At 42.7% G+C, this 19,427-nt stretch overlaps 1 protein-coding gene and 1 pseudogene across 7 annotated transcripts in view; one reads left to right on the forward strand and one right to left on the reverse strand.

Moving 5' to 3' along the window:
• The window catches only part of LOC309869061 (heterogeneous nuclear ribonucleoprotein A1 pseudogene), a 361,742-nt pseudogene that overhangs the window by 245,562 nt on the left and 96,753 nt on the right, over nt 1-19,427 (forward strand). The window lies entirely within an intron of this gene.
• Nucleotides 10,224-19,427, reverse strand: part of SEPHS1 (selenophosphate synthetase 1) — a 30,507-nt gene continuing 21,303 nt past the window's right edge. For 3 of the 6 annotated variants that reach the window (XM_082739554.1, XM_082739555.1, XM_082739556.1), the window contains exons 8-10: nt 13,770-13,982; nt 11,997-12,166; nt 10,224-10,616 (exon numbers count right to left, since the gene is read on the reverse strand). In XM_082739554.1, coding sequence (XP_082595680.1) covers nt 10,566-10,616; nt 11,997-12,166; nt 13,770-13,982 — 434 coding nt within the window. In that variant the 3' untranslated portion in view covers nt 10,224-10,565. Of the gene's footprint in view, nt 12,167-13,769; nt 13,983-19,427 lie in introns of all 6 variants that reach the window. The other 3 variants (XM_082739558.1, XM_082739559.1, XM_082739557.1) reach the window with 2 other exon arrangements.

The raw sequence follows: 19,427 nt of genomic DNA on the forward strand, positions 1-19,427 counted from the left end.
CTTCTCTCTGCCTGGCTCTCTGCCTACTTGTGAGCTCTGTCTGTCAAATAAAATCTTAAAAAAATATATTATTCGAATAATCTCTACACCCAACATGGTGGTCTAGTTCATGACCCCAGCGTGAGGAGGTATGACGTCTACCAACCAAGCCAGCCAGAGGCTCCTCCCTTCTTCCCTTCCTTTCTCCTCCCTTCCCTTCTCTACCCCCCCCCTTCTTTCCTACCTTTGCTCCATCTTCCCTCCCTTCCCTCCCCCTTCTTCCTTCTTTTGCTCATTTTTTCTCTTTTCTCTCTTTCTTTTCTTTTCTCTTCTTCCCTTTCTTTCCTTCTCTGTCTCTGTCTCTTTTTCTTCTTTTTCCAACAGTGTAAATACTTCACGGACAAGTATACAGGATTCCGGCCACCATCATCAAGGTCATAAACGTCCATCACCTCTCTGAGTTCCCTCCCACACTCTTGCCCTCATTATTTCGTGTGCATGTGGTAAGGACACAGCCATAAGATCTACTCCCTTAGCAAATTTTCAGTAGAGAATGCAGCTACGGACGCTATACTGTATTGTAGATCTCCAGAACCATTTACCTAGCACACCTGAAACTTGGTAGCCTTGAACCATCCCCTCTCCGCTCTCCCCTCCCTTCACCCCTGGTAACCACCATTTTCTCTGCTTCTGTGAGTTTGACTCTTAAATTCCTCCTGTAAGTGGTAAGGGGTAGTATGAATCCTGTGACTGGCTTATTTTGCTTAGCATTGTGCCCTCAAGCTCCTTCCATGTTGTCACAATGTCATTGGTTGTCACAAATGGTAGGTAGGATCTCCTTCCTAATTAGAGTTGAATCATATTCCATTGTGTGTGTCTACTGTATTTTCTTTATCCTTTCACGTGATGACAGACGCTTAGGTTGTTGGCATATCTTGGCTCTTGTGAAAAGTGTTGCAATGAACATAGAGGTGCAGGTATCTCTTTAAATCTAAGTTCAGTTCCTTTGGAACTGGAATCCAGTGGGATTCCTGGATCATATGATAGTTCTATTTTTAATTTTTTGAGGGCCTTCCATACTGTTGTCCATAATGGACAACTAGAAATACTTTCTGAAATATCTTTCCCATCTAGTCTCTGCAGGTGACTGACACAGCATCTCACTGTTTCTTTGCTCTCCCTCATTTTTCTCATTATTTCTTTGTCTTAAAGAGTAACTTCCAGAATGTCTCACTTTATAAACATGTTATTTCTTTTTTTTTTTTTTTTTGAGATTTTATTTATTTATTTATTTGAGAGAGAGAGAGAAAGCAGGGGGAGGAGCAGAGGGAGAGGAACTGGCAGACTCCATGCTGAGTGCTGAGCCAGAGGCCAGGCTCGATCTCAAGATCCTAAGATCTCCAGCTGAGCTGAAATCAAGAGCCAGCCACTTCACGCATTGAGCCACCTGGATGCCCCTAAACATGGTATAGTTTCTGAAGGGATGTCTTTAGGTAATGTGGTGAAACTGCCATACTCACGGAGAAAAGCAGGCCAGGACTCAGGAATTAGTTTATTAGCTGCTGCCTATTTCCTCTGAGGCCGGGTAAATAGTCATCAGCATCCAGAGCAAGGCCAGCCCTTTGGCCTTCATCTTTGGGTTCTCTATCCTTTATCCATGATTCCTCCCCACCCAGACTCTCAGATTTTTTTAGGTTGACAGAAATATCCTGGGCCTTCCCCCCTTAGTTCTTCACCTCATCACCCACAAATTGACCATCCCAGGGCTGGAGCCTGATCCTGAACTCGGTGACTGGGCTGCCAGGGTTTTCAGGAGAGGAGCTTTTGTTTATCATAGTTTAAAGTGAAGTATCTGGCCTTTGGTAGGTACAGCAAAGAGATTCTCCATCTTTCTGCTCCTGAGAAAAAGGGCTCCTGGAGCAGGCATGGGTGACTCCGTGGGTCCTTACCGCCCTCGCCTGGTAGAAAGTGGGCACTGCAAATGTAAATTCAATTCAGGCCAACCCAGATTATTTCAAGGTCAAGGCATTTACCCACACAGGCCCTGAAAGTTTTTGACTTCCCTGATCAATGGGAAAGACAGTGAGATGAGACTACCTATACCTGTAGTTTTAATGTTCCCCCCAAATACCTCATTTTATAAGTGTGTGAAAATCCCAGCCGCTCTACTGTGAGCTGGTTTAAGTGGATGGTTGTTCAGAGAGATGAAGGAAATCTTTGAACGCTTCCAATTATTGTCTGCCTCTTTTAAATTAAAGGATGATGGGTTTAAAATGTCTCATTGAAGATCCCATGGGGGAATTAGAACAATAATTTCTCCGTAGGTAATTTGATAAATGTTCCCAGTTTTAAAAACAGTGATCTGGATTATTTGGAAATTCCTTAAGTGCACATCTTTAATAATTGTGCTATTAAAATAAAAATATCTGAGAACATTTGAAATGGAACAGTAAAGGAAACCAACATTATCACGAGAATGATCATTTCTTTCTCCTTCAGCATTTGGTATTTATTCTTATTGCAGTTGGACTTTTGAAGATCACTTCAAAATCACCTTCAAGCAAAATCCTCTTCAAGCAATGTGCTTGGTTTCCCCAAACACTGAAAGTAACCTTGAAGACAAATACTGAAACACAACGATTTTCAAAACCATCTGAGGAATACTTCTCCCCAAATGTGTAAGAAGTTAAAGAAAATGATTTTTTAACAATAGCCATATTTGAGCAGCTAAAAACAAATGAGCGTGACCAAAGAAACTTGAATTAAATTGTTTAAGAGTTGTGCATACCTATGACCATTTTTAAAAGATTTTATTTTTAAGTAATCTCTACACCTGGCTCAGGCCAGAGCTTATATCCTGGAGACCATGCGTTTCATGCTCCACCAACTGAGCCAGCCAAGTGCCCCAAAACTCTTTCATTATATGAAGGAGAAATTGCAATCAATCCCAGATTCAAACGTGCCATTCTTTCCTGAGAAGAAGAGATGATCGTATCCCAGTAATTAGCAGCAAGGTTTAAAGCTGGTCAGATTCATTGGTGCATCAAACAGAAGCCAGCATCTTGGCCATTCCCTGCAGCTCTCCCCATCCTGGACTGTCTCAGCTACGGGGGCAGTTCAGCGCTCCCAGCGAAGGCCAGCCCACCCCTTGGGCAGTGACCCCTATCTCCTGTCTTGACTATTCCAGAACTTGTTCAAGCGATTCTCCTTTCTTTTCGACCCTATTGGATCCCCTCTTCCACCATTAGCATAGAAGCCTACTGCTAGCACTGCATCTCTTGGAGGCTCCCTGGTGATACCATTTCCTCCAGCTCTCACTCACACATTTCTCCATTCTTTCTGCAGCAAAGCTTGAAAAAATTGGATACATTCCCCGTCTCCACGTTTTCTCCTCTCCTTTTCTTTGGAAGCTAGTCCATCTTCCATTCCACCCAAAGTGCCAGTCAAAGTTGACCAGCGATTACCATGTGGTGCACCCAAAGGAGGATTCTCATTTTGAAGCTTAGTACACCCCAAGCATCACAGGACTCAGCAAAACACATACGCAACTTCCCTCCCTGTTCCTTCTCAGCCTCCTTCACTGGGTCTCCCTCACCCCCAGGCTTCTTTGACGGCTCTTTCTATACACACAGGTTTCCCCAGTAATCTCCATCTTGTGACTTTAATTTCCTCCTGTGAACTGATGATCCCCAAATTTATATCTTTGGCCTGAACTCTCCAGAGGATTCCAGACCCTGCTTCCACATCGTCTAACAGACATCTCAAAACAGAATTCCTGAACCTCTCCCCTCAAAACTCATGCCCACCCACAAAAAAAAAAAATAAAATAAAATAAAGTATGTTTATGGCCTAACCCCCAAAAAGGGTGAAAGTGACCTTGTTTGGAAAAAGTGTCCTTGTGGGTATGATTAAGGATCTCAAGATGAAATCACCCTGGATTATTTGGGTGAGCCTTCAAACCCCCCCCAAAAAAATCTCTCCAGGTGACGACATCTGACTACCCCCACTTCCTTTCTGCTGAGCACCACTGATCTCTGGTATTTTGTGATGAAACTGAGAGAGGGAGGAAAGAAACAAAAACATTGGAGAAAAGGAAGGGAAAAAAAAACAACACACATGTACCCAGGCACACACTCCACTCATTTCCATTCCTTTAGACCCAAATTATAATTTCAGAATCTGTCCCATAAAGATCATTGTCTTCTCACATGAAAATAATTTAAGAATAACAGGATAAATCTAATTCTAGGAGCACAAATCTAATTAAGCTATGTGTTGTAGCTATGAGACAAGCTTTCTATAAATCATTTCCACACAAAGAGACACAAGTGTATTTTCTCTGAGCCTGTTTCCGGTATCAGCCATAATTAAAACTAATCTGAGGGACTGACAGGGTGTGCGCTGCCCAAATTCGTGATCTTTCAGCATGAACTTGAACCTCAAAGATACATATGTATGAATCCAGCAGAAGATGAAAAGATAAAATTACCACTTACAGAATTGTTCGGGTTGAGACATGTCAGGAGGCCTGCGGTAAATTACCTAGCATGAAGGGAGGAAAAATTAACCCACAAACCTTCGCACACTCCTTGAGCACCTCACTTGTGCAGGGCTGTCTGCAAAGTAGAGGAAAATAGTGGACAGCCACCCTTCCTGTGAGCAGAGCGTTCACGGCTTAGCTGGCGAGAAAGACAGTAAATTCTTGCAAGGGCAGGCAAGCTGCAGGCGGAACTTCTCCCCAAGGCGTGTGTGCGGCCAGAGGAGAGGGAGACAGGCACCAGGAGACTCTGCTGGGGGAAAGCAGGGTTAATGGTCCCGATTTCAAGTTGCCCAGGAATGAAGAGACCTGTCAGTCCTGCTGGAACGTTCCGCCTTCCATGGCCCCTTGTGTGTATATTCCAGCTCGGCATTTATAATCTTCATATATGTACATATGTTGGGGGCATCTGGGTGGCTCAGTCAGTTAAGCATCTGCCTTTGGCTTAGGTCCTGATCCTGGGGTCCCAGTGGGGAGTCGGCTTCTCCCTCTGCCTCTTCCCCTCCACCCGCTTGTATTTTCTCTCACTTACTCTCAAATGAATAAATAAAACTTTAAAATATATATATATATATTTTGGGACGCCTGGGTGGCTCAGTTGGTTAAGCAGCTGCCTTCGGCTCAGGTCATGATCCCAGCGTCCTGGGATCAAGTCCCACATCAGGCTCCTTGCTCAACAGGGAGCCTGCTTCTCCTTCTGTCTCTGCCTGCCACTCTGTCTGCCTGTGCTCACTCTCACTCCCTCTCTCTCTCTGACAAATAAATAAAATCTTAAAATATATATATATTTTAAAATATGTGTGTGTGTGTGTGTGTGTGTATTTAAGGTCTGATGTTTTGTGATCAAATGTAATACATAGGCATTGTAGAAAAATTGAAACTAGAGAAAGAATTTTTCAAAACTAAAATTCACTCATGCTCCTGCTCTCCAGGAGAAAACTTGTGTGAAAATTCCATGTATTTTTCTCTATTCATATACAGTTGGAACAAGGAGCCTGACAAGGGACTGGATCCCAAGACACTGGGATCAAGCCCTGGGCTGAAGGTAGATGCTTAACTGCCTGAGCCACCCAGGCATCCTAAATAGCTACTTCTAAAATCCTCAGATCTTGGGGCACCAGCCTGGCTCAGTCTAAGCAGCATGTGACTCTTTGTCTCAGGGTCATGAGTTCAAGCCCCATGGGGTGTAGAGTTTACTTACATAAACTTCAAAAAAAAAAAATCCTCAAATCTTACTAGCTAGGGTATGGATGTACAATAACAAGGTTTTCAACATTCCAAGGATTAGCACTGAACACAACTTAAGGTGAAGGGACTGGAGACATTTGGGAATATCTTCAGTATTTATCTATATTTGAGCAACTGAGTATCTTGCAGTCATACAATGGAAAACTAGAGGGGCGCCAGGGTGGCTGAGTGGCTTAAAGCCTCTGCCGTGGGCTCAGGACGTGATCCCAGGGTGCTAGATCGAGCCCCGCATCGGGGGCTGCTTCCCTTCCTGTCTCTCTGCCTGCCTCTCTGACTACCTGTGATCTCTCTCTGTCAAATAAATAAATAGAATCTTAAAAAAAAAAAAAAAAACTACATTAGGGTTAACATGAATGGGGATATTTCTGTGATCTATGATTGGGAATTATGATAGAAAATGATAGGAAGTTATGTCTAGGATATAGTAACTGAGAAGAAACACTTTGCACAACTATATATGTATATATTATGTAAAACTAACTATATATGTGACTATATATATATATATATATATATATATATATATATAAATATATAAGTATATGCCAATTTTTAAAAAAGATTATTTTAGAGAGACAGAGAACATGAGTGGGAGAGGGGAAGAGGGAGAGGGAGGAGAAAAGCAGACTTCCTGCTGAGCGCAGACCAGACTCACGGCTCCATCTCATGACCCTGAGATCAGGAGCCGAGCTGAACTCTTAGATGCCCAACCGACTGAGCCACCCAGGTGTCCCTATACCAATTGTTTTAAAGCTGCACCTCTCATTTGGTATTTCTCTTAGTTTAGCTTACCTCAGTGATTTTTTTTAAGATTTTATTTATTTATTTGACAGATAAATCACAAGCAGGCAGAGAAGCAGGCAGAGAGAGAGGAGGAAGGAGGCACCCCACGGAGCAGAGAGCCGGACACAGGGCTCGATCCCAGGACCCTGGGATCATGACCTGAGCCGAAGGCAGAGGTTTTAACCCACTGAGCCATCCAGGCGCTCCTTACCTCCGTGATTTTATATCCAGAAGTTCTCACATACTATAAAATCTGCCATGGAAATGCTGTGGCTAGATTCACGGCACTCTGATCGTCTGAAATCATCTGATCGTCTGGGGATGTTCCCCCACCCGCCACTTGGCAGTGTCACAATGTCTGCAGTTTACTTATGACAGTGACTCTACCAAAACAAAGGAATGTTTATGTGTATGTCCATATGTGTGCGTTTCTGTGTGCATATGTTCCACATAGGCAGGTGTGGTAGGATATCAGCACCTTAACATTTCTAGAAGTGTCTGTTGTACTATTTTGTTAGTTTTTACTTAAATTTGCTCAAAATAAAAGTTGGGAAACAGAAATAAATGTCATCTGGATTTTAAGCACCCCACAAACTTACTATAAGTGGATTTACTAGACTGATTTGACTCGCTAAGGTAGATGATGGCTATTTAATTTTACTTTTACATTTTCTTAAGATTTATACATTTATTAGAGAGAGACTCTCATGCACCCGTAGAGTGGAGTAGGGAAGGGGGAGAAGGAGAGAATCCAAAATAGACATCCTGCTAAGTGCTGAGCCCAATGTGGGACTTGATCCCATGACCCTGAGGTCACGATCTAAATGGAAACCAAGAGTTAGATGCCCAACCAACAGAGCCACCAGGGTGCCCCTTTACTGATAACTTTTTAAAGTCCTGGTTAACAGTCTCATTCTAATACTTGAGAAATCCTTTATAGATGTATCTGATTCGTGTGTGTGTGTTTGTTTATTTGTTTGTTTATTTATTTGACAGACAGAGATCACAAGTAGGCAGAGAGGCAGGCAGAGAGAGAGGAGGAAGCAGGTTCCCTAGTGAGCAGAAAGCCTGATGTGGGGCTCAATCCCAGGACCCTGGGATCATGACCTGAGGCGAACACAGAGGCTTTAACCACTGAGCCACCCAGGCACCCCTTCTTTGTGTTATTTCTTAATGTGCTAGAAACAGAATCTAGCTTTTTACTTAAAACTTAAAAATAGGAATTCATGGACGGACCTAGAGGGTATTCTGCTAAGTCAGAGAAAGCTGTACCCTATTATTTCACTTATATGTATAATCTATTTTTTAAAATATGTGGAATCTTAAAAACAAACAAAAAGCAGAAATAGACCCATAAAGACAGAGAGCTGACAGTTGCCAGAGGGGAGACTAGTGCAGGGATGGGCAAAGTGGGTGAAGGACAATGGGGGGGGAGGGGTACGAGCGTCCGGTGGTGGAAAAGTAAGATACCAGGAGGAATGGAACAGCAGAGGGAATAGAGTCATTATTTTAATAGTGGTGACAGATGGTAGCTATATTCGTGGGGAGCACAGCATGAGCATGGTAGGGTTCGACTACTATAATTTTCTTAATTATTTAGATGGACCAAAGTGGGGCCATGCTCCAGGAACCACTATATATCATTCTTCTCTACTAACCAGGCAAAATAGAAGACATTATACTAACTCACTATTTCATAGGTCTCAATGAACCTCTAGACGCATTTGGTTTTGTTCTTGAAATACAGATTAAAAATATGTTGGCTATTCTGCAACCAGATCGCTAGTACGGGGAATTTTCTCTTTCCTTCCACAAAGTTTTGGCAGGCTTCATTATATGCCAGCCTCCCAAGCAGGAGCTTCCATCCACAAGCAACAGGACTGGGAAGGACAATCAGAAACCACTAGAAACACCCACTGTGTACCAAGTCAGAGATCAAATATTGATGAACCTAAAAATAGGAAATACAAGAAACCCTACAGAGAACACACCTGGGAACTATCCCCCGCGATGTCCACGGACCTGCCCAAAGCAACCGGGAGGCTTGGATTCTGCAACTCTTGAGCAGATCTAGACATCCATGGGCACCCTGTCCCACCAATGATTTCACTTGAGGAAGACCAAGCGAGACTATGGTTCACTAGGTTGAGCCAGGTTTAGGTTCAAGACAGAGACTCAACCAGAGGCAAAATGCTATTCCCCACACTTCACTTTAAGGAATTGGTTTTTGAATCTGTTGGCTTTCCCTGTGTACCTTGGCAGGTTCAAAAATTGCAATTGTTCATGTGTCAACTTCTCATGAGAAAAGGTACAACTTACGGTTGAAAATAAATTATATTATCTGTGCCACCAATACCTCATCTAGGAGAAAGACATTCATCTGAGCATGTGAAATGAGCAGCTCAGGGACGCAGGTAGAGAGAAATCCAGATCTTTCTATGTACACACACACATGCAAACACATGACAATTATCTGAAGCATCGTTATTTGTGCTTGCTTTACTACTTCTGAAAATATAGTAGTAGTAGAATAGTATAGCTATTCTGTCTCTCTTTTTGCAGAACTGTAAAACTTAGAATTCAGATTTAACTCTTTTAAAGGCAATGCTAAATTCAGATTGAAACTGCTGGCTCATTCATCTAAAATCAGAACTTAAACACTCACATTTATTTATCATAAGGCATGCTTGGGAGACTAGAGTACTAATTCAAAAAATATTGCCCAAAAAGTACATATTGCTTACACAGTATTTTAGTCTCTTCCTGGAAAAAAATTACCGGACAGTCCATGTTTCCACACAGTCTGTGCAAATAACAAGCTAAGCTTGGATATTCTTGGGAAGTCACTCCTGTGGCCCGAAGGATGATTGAGCTCACCAGGGCCCCGCCTTTTCAGACTGTATGTAAAAAATTCGGTGCATTTTAACAAGTTGTATTTTTGGATGCAGCTATGCCATAGGATTTAAAGAAAATAAATCACTATCCCGAGATCAATGTGAAGTTTGAAAGTACTAGCAGGAAGCCAAATAATTGTCTATTAACTACTCACCAAATTTTAAGATACCTTACACAGATATTGCTAGAAGTCAAAGATGCATCACTGGATTCAAGAAACTTCCAAAATAACATGGGGTTTTTTGTGTGTTTTGTTGGGCCCAGATGTCAATCCCCAGAGTGGTCAAAATGGGCAAGAACGCTTCCAGGACAAGTGTACTGTGACAGCAGCTCCACTGTCTGTCCCTCCTTGGCCTCTCCTGGCCCTTGGTACCTAACTTCAGTACACTCGGCCACGTGGGGTGTGTGTCCAAGTCAGACTCCCTAGACCACCCGAGCTCGGACTGTACATCTGTGGCGTGACTGGAGAATGTGCCTGGGACAAGCAGCCCCAGCTGATGCTAAGGGAGGTGATCTGGAATGCTCTCTGGGAAATCCCGCTTTAGAGACCTGTTCTTCCTCCTCAGGATCACTCAAATTATCCAGACCACCATGTACCCAGCATTTTCTAAATACTAATCTTCATGAAGATGGTTTCCTCGGGTGCATAATCTGCTTAGCTCCCTTCCTCTCAGCAGGCTTGCCACCGAGGAAATCAGCATTCAAGACACGATCAACATTAAAAAGAATTCAGTTAGTCATCACTAGTGAAAGAAAAAAAAAAAAAAAGCCCAACAGTCTGTTCACCTTACTCAGAGGTTTCCAACACATTTTATTTTTGTCGACCACTGGTCTTTAGCTTTTGAGGACCAACATCTGTATAAATCCCTAGAAAACGTCCAACGAATGTCCGTTCCGAAGCAGCCTTTTGGGTGCCGCACACCGTACTTATGGCTTGAGTTCCAGCTACACTTGCAAAAAGGCTGCCCTCTGGCTCCTGACGGAGGGCGCATCCAAAGGGAAGCCTCTTCGGGGGCGTCCTCTCCGCAGGGGTGGCTTCCTTTGGCAAGAAGATCTGTCGTCACGGCTTTGGTGCCCGGGCGCAGGAGGCATCAGAGACTCTCAGGGCCGGCGGCTCCTTCCCTCAGGCGGACACTCGAGGAGTCAGCGCGCTGCTTACTAACCGCGATCCCTCCTTATGGTTTAGTGGGTTAAAATAGAAGGAAGCCTCTGTTTTTAAGTAACACAGATAAACACCTTTTTAGATCGTCTATTTGTTCTAGCACTACAAAATTTAATTCAAGAAAATATAGGTCCCATGAAAGACTTAAAAGTTTTATAAAACTAAAATCTAGTTTTCCCCAATAAATTGTACTTTTAGCCAAAACCCTCCCAACGCTTCTCAAATGATACTAAAGGGGGCATCTGATTATACAAGAGCAATAAAAAAAATTAAATATTTATTTGAATAACAAGTTTCAGTTCGAGCTGCGACGTTGGCAATGCAGATTTTTAACACAGATCACAAAAAGCGTGCACAAAAACGTACTGGCGCCAAGGACAAAATAATGCTAAGATTTCGGCTAAAGAACTGCTGAGTTCAGGAAAACAAAAGGCCTGAAATCACTATACAAAATATAAAATGTAGTAACCACTACCATCCACAGAACAGTCTTTATTATTGATTATATTTCAAAATTATTTGTGTAGTTAATTATAGACTGAATTGTAAAGGAGTATTATTATACATAAACCCCCTTCCGGAAGGCCGATTCCTTGTTGCACGAGCGAACATCTAAGTACATTGCAGTAAGGATCCTTGCTTGCTGTCCATAAAGAAAACAGTTAATAGTATTACTGTAAATATTCGGAAGGCTACAAAAAAAGAAACTAGCTTTCTTTTTTTGTCTTCAAAGTGCTTTCCATGCAGAGTTAAGCACTTGCCTTGCTGAACTGAATACACTACTGGGGAAATGTCTTGGGTCAAAAGAGACACTCTTGAATGAGGAGACCGGGCTTTACAAAGCAAGGACTAGAAGGAACCATGCAACCCTCTCACTCATGAGATACCAATGTGTCACTTACCAGTTCCATCTTTTCAGAATACCATCCAAGACACTTACAAAAGACCAGACCGAGAATGATAAATACGCACAAAATGGAAAGACACCAACTGCTATCTGACACCACGACGGGCATGTCTGTGCTACGGGAAAGCACCTTTAAAAAGAGCCTATGCGGCAAGAGATAAGTGTCTAAAGATTCAAAATGAATCAACAGTATTGGATAACAATATAATTCTCAACTCAGAAGCTGCCTCAAGATTAGGTGCATCTTCAGTTAATGTAACAGGAAAAAAAGGCGATGGATTTTATTTTATTAATTGCATCCACTCACAAATCGACCTAAGGTCACCAGATGTGTAGACACAATGAGATTTTTTTGTGGCCGTTTATAGTCTTTAATTGAAACGATGAAAAAGGAAATAGATCTATTTAAAAACAAAACCAAAGAGCTACTTGGGTTGAGATTAAGAGGTGGCCCCCGGGGTGGGGTTCACGTTCTGAGTGGCCACCTGCGGTGCGACTTCGATGATCCGGGGCTTGTCTATGATTCTGGCCGTGCGGTTGCCCTTCTCCACGATCCCAATAATCCATGCTTGGTGGCCTTCCCCGTATTTGGGAGACTTGATCTCTGCGCAGAACCGGGCGGCTTGCTCTCGTGGTAAACAGATGAGGAGGCCTCCTGGCAAAGGGAAAAAGAGAGAGAAAGGATCATCGTCTACTGGGATGCCCTGTTGGTGGTTTCTGGGCTGCTGGCTTTCCAGGGCACATCCACCCCCACCGCTGGCTGGCCACCAACCCGTTTCTGCCTCTAAGTGAGCCACCCTTTTCAGTCAACAGACTTTCCGCTGACACGGTAGAGCAATGTGCAGCTTCTTGGTGAACAGCTTACTCTATTAGAGGAACACACGCAGTGAACCTTAAACTCTGAAAATGACCTCGTGAATCCCTGAACATTGTGCACGAGTGAGGGGTCTGAGGGCTCAGTAACACACGTGGTAGCTACTTTCTTCTTCCCACACTGAAAGTACTTAAAACCGAAAAAGAACTTTTCTTTTTTGACTTGATTTTCTACGTGGATTCCTCCTTTTATAAAAAAAGACTTTTCTGTATTTTTTTTTTAACTTAAAAGTTAAGATCATGAAGAGGTGTATGTCTCAAAGTACTAAAGGTCCTGTCACTGGCTCTGTTGCCTCCAAAAGAGAAAAAGCATAAAATATGTTACAAAAGCCTTCACCACAATGTCGCTAGCTAGGACAGAAAATTTTATGTATTCTTAAGTAGAAATAATACAATCAGGAAAAAATATAGATCTATACTTATCAAAAAGTAGAAACTTCTCATTTTTGAGTAAAGGAAACAAAAGGAATTTGATGGTACTATTTGTTTGTTCATTCAACACTTATTCCAGGCCCACTAGGTGGCGGACACTGTTCTAGCCAGATGCGGAACCAACAGTTCCCACTGCACGCCTGGAACTTTCTTACTAGAAACTGGATTTTGGTTTGTTGTTGTTTTAAGGACAGGAAACTGCAGGCTCCTGGACAGAGGCCGTGGGAAGCCTATAGGCAAAGCGCAGGCCTGCCTAGCTGGCGGGTGGGCAGAGCTCTGTGGTCTCGCCTCTGGCTGTACCCCCAGAAGCCCACTGAGGCACTGATAGAATTCCTGCGCACCGGGCCCACCCTAGACTGCCAAAGTCAGGTTTCCTGGGGGTCAGGTGTAGGCACTGGTATTTTTAAATCCCCAGATGATTTCACTGCTTTGTTAGGGCAGGGAAACTATGAAGTTTGAAAGAAAAGAGAAATATGAAAAATCGAAATGAGTGGGAGGATATCCAGAGCGAAATACAAGAGTCCAGGTAAAGGGCACCCTGGAGACATCACATACTACCTCATTCTTAAAATAGCAATTTTGGACATTTTCTTCAAGGAAAAAAATAGCATGTTCAATATAACCTATAGGGAATCACAGTTCATTCAAATGCTAAGTTTCCTAGGAAAGCCGAGGAAGGACTCATTTCCCCATATTCTCCCTCCCTCCTGTCCTGTCACCAAAAAGCCACGGAGTTTCATGCCGCCGGATCACACACAGACGGGCAGGAGTCGGGTGACCTACAGCCCCCGGGGAAGCTGAGGACATTCGTGCGAAGAAGGCCTAGGTTATCTGCCAGCACTGACCTCACACACAGTGGGGTCGTGCTCATGTACTTGGCTTCCTCCTTGTCAGGGGACTTTCTGTTAGCCTCGCTAGTTTAATCCTCAGGTCTGGGCCCAGGATCCTTGTACCTGATGTCTCCGGGCAAGTCCCGTGCATGAGGCCAAACATGTTTCCACAGGCCTTGCTCACAGCAGCCATCTTGGCCAGGACAGGAAGGTTGTGGATCACGAAGGACACCTCGTTCCTCTGCTGCTTGGCCAGGTTCTGCGCATGACCCAAAATTCCAAAGCCCGTGATATCAGTGGCAGCGTGGGCATTGAATGTGTGCATGAGCCCGGCAGCTAAGAGAAAACAGAGGAGCCATTTACTATCTGCTGACATAAATGAAGATGGACAAAAAAGCCGCCTTTCCTCAACTCAAAATTTTGCACACTTTGATCTCAAAATTGCAAATTTGTCAGGGTGGTGGCATACTGGAATAATGAAAATGTAATTTCTAAAACAAAACAAAAAAAAGATCAGAGTGAAGTTTTGAAAGCAGATTTTTTTTTTTTTTTAAGATTTTACTTATTTGAGATAAAGCAAGAAAAAGAGAGAGAGCATGAGCCATGGGGAGAGGCAGAAGGAAAAGCAGGCTCTTCTGAGCAGAGGGCCCGACGTGGGGCTCAATCCCAGGACCCTGAGAACATGACCTGAGTTAAGGCAGATGCTTAACCAACTGACCTACCCAGGCGCCCTGAAAGCTTGTTTCTTATTCTACAAGAACCATTTAGAACTATCAGCAGCTTCAATCAACAGTAATTTTCCAGTAAACAAACAAACAAAAAATCTGTCCAGAAGAATCAGATCTAAGCCCTTCTAAAATCAAAGAACAAGACTTTTTAAGACAGACGTAATTCAAAGCACTATGATAAGTGACTTGCCTAGAAGGTTAAATTTTCTAATTAAAAAAAATAGTTCTCTAGTTTTAGGTTTAAAGAAAATTGAGCAGGATTACCAGAGGTTCCCGTATAGTCCTGCCTTCTTCTCCCATTATTATTGTTATTATTATTATTTTTTAAAGATTTTATTTATTTGACAGAGAGAAAGATCAGAGTAGGCAGAGAGGCAAGAGCTTGATCCCAAGACCCTGAGATCATGACCTGAGCCAAAGGCAGACGCTTAACGCACTGAGCCACCCAGGTGCCCTGCCCCTTCTCCCATGATTAACATCTACATCTGTTACAAGGGATCCAAGCCATTACTGATGCATTAAGTGAAGCTCATAGTTTACATAGACACCCACTCTTGATGCTGTACAATCTCCGGGTGCTGACGAGTGTACGATGTGTCCCCATGATTGCAGTATCATATAGACTAATTTCACTACCCTAAGAATCCTGTGCTCTGCCTACTCAACCCACCACTCTCCCCAACTCTTGGCAACCACTCATCTTCCAACTGTCTCCATAGTAGTGTCTTTTCCAAAATACCAGAACTGGAATCAGAATATTTTCTCTTTTCAGATTGGCTTTTTTCACTCAGAATGATGTGTTTAAGTTTCCTCCACATCTTTTATGGCTCGATAACTCATTTCTTTTTAGAACTGAGTACTATTCTATTGTCTGGATGGACCTGTTTACTTACCCATTCACCTGCTGAAGGACTTCTTGGTTGCTTCCAAGTCTTGGCAAATATGAATAAAGCTAGGACAAACATCCGTGTGCAGGTTTCCGGGCGGAGAGGTTTCAGTTCAGTTTGGTAAATACCAAGGAGAACGATGCTGGATCATATTAGTGTTTATTGTATGAGTATGTGGGGTATAAGGACTTTCTCCCAGTCTGTGGCTGGTCTCCTTTCTTAGCGTCTTTCACTGAGAAGTATTTTTATAAAGTCCAATTTCTCAATTTTTTCTTTAATGGATCGTACTTTCGGTGCTATATCTAAAAAAGTCATCACTAAACCTAAGGTCACCTGCATCTTCTCTGAGGTTACCTTCTAGAAATTTAACAGTTTGGGTCTATGATCCATTTTGAGTTAATTTTTATGAGAAGTGTAAGGTCACTGACTTGAATTTCTGCCTGCGAATGTCCACTTGTTCTGAGCCATTCGTTGAAAGGATGATCCATTCTCCATTGAACCACCTTTCCTCTGTCAAAGATCAAACTACGATTTTTATGGGTCCATCTCTGGACTGTGTATTCTGTTCCACTGATACATCTATTATTCTCTGACCAGTATCACACTGTGGTGATGACTGTAGCTTACACCGTCTTGGAACTGCTCTTTGGTGTCTGTCCTCCAAATGCTCTTCAACACTGTGTTGGCTGTTCTGAGTCTTTCCCCTCTGTATATAAACTCAGAATCAGGGGCGCCTGGGTGGCTCAGTGGGTTAAGCCTTCAGCTCAGGTCATGATCCCAGGGTCCTGGGATCAAGGTTCGCATTGGGCTCTTTGTTCAGCAGGGAGCCTGCTTCTCCCTCTGCCCCTCCTCAATCTCTCAATCTCTCTCTCTCAAATAACTAAGTTCTTTAGAAAAAAAAACAACCCTCAGAATCAGTAATAACTGGCTAGGATTCTGAAATAGACCACACTGAAACCATACACCAAGTTGGGAAGAAGTGACATCTTGACAATAGTGAGTCTTTCTATCCCTGTGCCTCGAAAACTTCTCCATTATTTACATCCTCTTTGACTTCTGCCATCAGTTTTACAGACTTTCTTCACATGGAGCACATACTTTGTTAGATTCATATTGAATTATTTCATTTTGGGGGAGTAAATGAAAGTCTAATTTTTAAAAAATTAAATATCTCTTTCTCATGAAATAAAATACACCCTACGTTTACAGGAGTACCCTGGAGGAAATGTGGTTTTTTTTGGCAAATATTCTCTTTGTAGTCCAACATTCTCAACCACAGAGGTGGAGAGAAGAATTGACATTTTCTGGTCCATCGTGGTAGTTAGGCAACCAGACATCCCATTCTGTTAATGCATTTGCCCCAGGGCAGTGGGGTAAGAAGCCAAGACCTGCACTTCAGAAGCTCTTCCTGGTGTCATCTTGGGAGAGCTTAGAGGCCCAGAGGATACAAGAGGAGACACGCGGACTCCTAGTCAGTAACAGGGATTCCATTTTTAAGGTACTCATCACCACCTTGTCCCTGCAAAGGGAACTCCTGCCGCTAATATTTCCTATGGACATTTTAATGAAACACAGAAGCAGAGAAGAACAGTACAACAAACTCCTGTGTACCCAACAAAACCCAGCTTCATCCACTACCACCTTTCCACTAGGGTTCCTTCTCTTCTGGACTACTTGTTCCGGGATGGGAGTAGGGTGGGTGGATCACTTTATTTTATTTATTTTTTATTTGACACAGAGAGATCACAAGTAGGCAGAGAGTCAGGCAGAGAGAGGGGGAAGCAGGCTCCCCACTGAGCAGAGAGCCCAATATGGGGCTCGATCCCAGGACCCTGGGATTATGACCTGAGCCGAAGGCAGAGTTTTAACCCACTAAGCCACTCAGGCGCCCAAAGGGGTGGATCACTTTAAAGCAAACCCTAGTCCTACCACTTCTCCTGTAAATATTTTGATATGTAGCTCTTAAGGAGTTACGTATCAAATAGATCTTAACCATAATACCACTGTTATTCCAATGCAACTAATATTGTATGTAACAGATCTCTCTTAAACCTCTGAATTTTTAAGCTTCCCCTTTTCTCCCCCATGCCCTCTGTTTGTTATGGAAATGGAGTCCCAGAAGTTCCTGCATTCTGGATTTGTCCTCCCTGATGAGATAGATTCAAGTTCTTTTTTTCTGGCAAGACTACTTCGTTGGCGGGGATAAGGAGCACTTGTCACCTCCACCTGAACCTTTCACCTAATGGTTTTAGCAGCTGTTAATGCTTGTTGAGATTCCTTAAATCAAAGCGGGCAGCAAAAGTGGCAAGTGTGTGATTCAATCATTCCTCCTGCATTTATGAGAAGTGACTATTCTAAAGAGTTTAAAAAACAATTGTTTGGATTTCCTGAAGTACAGCCCATACAAGAAAGGTGAAATGTGTGACTGATTCCTTTAATTTATTTTCAGGATGCACTGGTGTTCTAGCAACTTCCAAAGGTGGTGGCCCAAAATGTTAATTATTGCTATGGTTTCACTGATGTTTAGGGATGTGCTTCCGCTGGCTTCAGTCACTCTCCTTGCTGATGTCCACATGGCCCTCCTCCCCGTTTGATTGGCGGGAGCCTCATCGAGTTCTGGTGCAGTGACATGACCCCATCAGTTGACACCTCCATTACTTTCAGGCACAGGAGGTCCCAGGCTTATCTTCTGTACTTCCTTTCCCAGAGCTGGAATCAGCTGTTTCCCCAGGGAGTGCTGGCACTTTTTCGTGGGAAATGTTAATTTTCAGATTAGAATCTGGGCACTACAAGTTTATTACTACTGGCTTATTATCACTTCCAGGCTTGGAGATAAACATATTTGGGGGGGAAAAAATAGTCCTGAGTTCATACTGATGATTACAAAGTAAAGATTATAGTTTTTAACAACTTAGCTTCTTCAGTCTTCTTTTAATTCTTAAAATCTTTGCTGCAAATTGTATTAACTTATTTGCTTTCGGGGCGCCTGAGTGGCTCAGTCAGTTGAGCATCTGCTTTTGATCAGGTCACGATCCTGGGGTCCTAGGATCAAACCCTGTTGGGCTCCCTGCTCAGTGGGGGAGTTTGCTTCTCCCTCTCCCTCTGCCCCTCTCACCTGCTGATTCTCTCTCTCTCAAAATAAATCAATATTCTCACAAACGCAGGCCCGGTGAATACAATGAGATTTCTTTGTGGGATTTTGTCCCAAGGATACACATTGAAAATATCGGGCTCAAAGTGACTTGAAATAATTTTTCCCCGTGTGGTTTTGCCACTAATTTAATATGTTAGGCAGCTTTTAAAAAAATTTGGTTTAGAATTGTAAGCAATGTTATTTTTTACATAATTTTTAACCATAGAAAACATTCATTCTGAAGGCAAACTACAAAAAGTTCTACTTCCTCTTACATGGAACTATTTTAAAAAAAATTTTTTTTTAATTTATTTATTTAACAGAGAGAGAGAGAGAGAGAAATCACAAGTAGGCAGAGAGGCAGGCAGACAATGAGGGAAGCAGGCTCCCTGCTGAGCAGAGAGCCTGATGTGGGGCTCGATCCCAGGACTCTGAGATCATGACCTGAGCTGAAGGCAGACACTTAACCCACTGAGCCCCCCACGTGCCCCTACGTGGAACTACTTTTATTCGTGATTCATTTTCCCATTGTTCTTTGTGAAAGTATAAAATACATATTATTAACATAAGAATGCACAAAATGTAGCCTACCATATATGTTCTTCTGTCCCTTTCTTGTTTGATTATATCTTAGAGCATCCAGGAATAAAGAGCCTGCTTTCCTTTTAATGGCTGTATAGTATTCCACAGTGACCATGTAGACTAGACAACTCTGTAACCTACTGGTGGACATGTAGATTGTTCCCCTTTTTTGCAATTATAATTAGTGCTTCAATGCATAGTCTTATAGACCTGCCATTTCATATTTTGGCCACTGCAGCTTTGAGGCAGAGTTATATAAGTAGGACTGCTTAGGTCAAAATAAATGTACACATAATTTGCTACATATGATCAAATACTCCCTCATAAGCTTCTGCCATGTTGTCACTACCAGCTGTGCATAAAAAGTAAGGACAGGGAATCTTAAATGCTCAAATACAAGGAAACTGAAAATTCCTACAAATAAAAATTAATCCATTACAAATCCCTTACT

The sequence above is a fragment of the Mustela nivalis genome (assembly GCF_964662115.1).
Source record: "Mustela nivalis genome assembly, chromosome: 7".
In the NCBI taxonomy this organism is placed as follows: Eukaryota; Metazoa; Chordata; class Mammalia; order Carnivora; family Mustelidae; genus Mustela; species Mustela nivalis.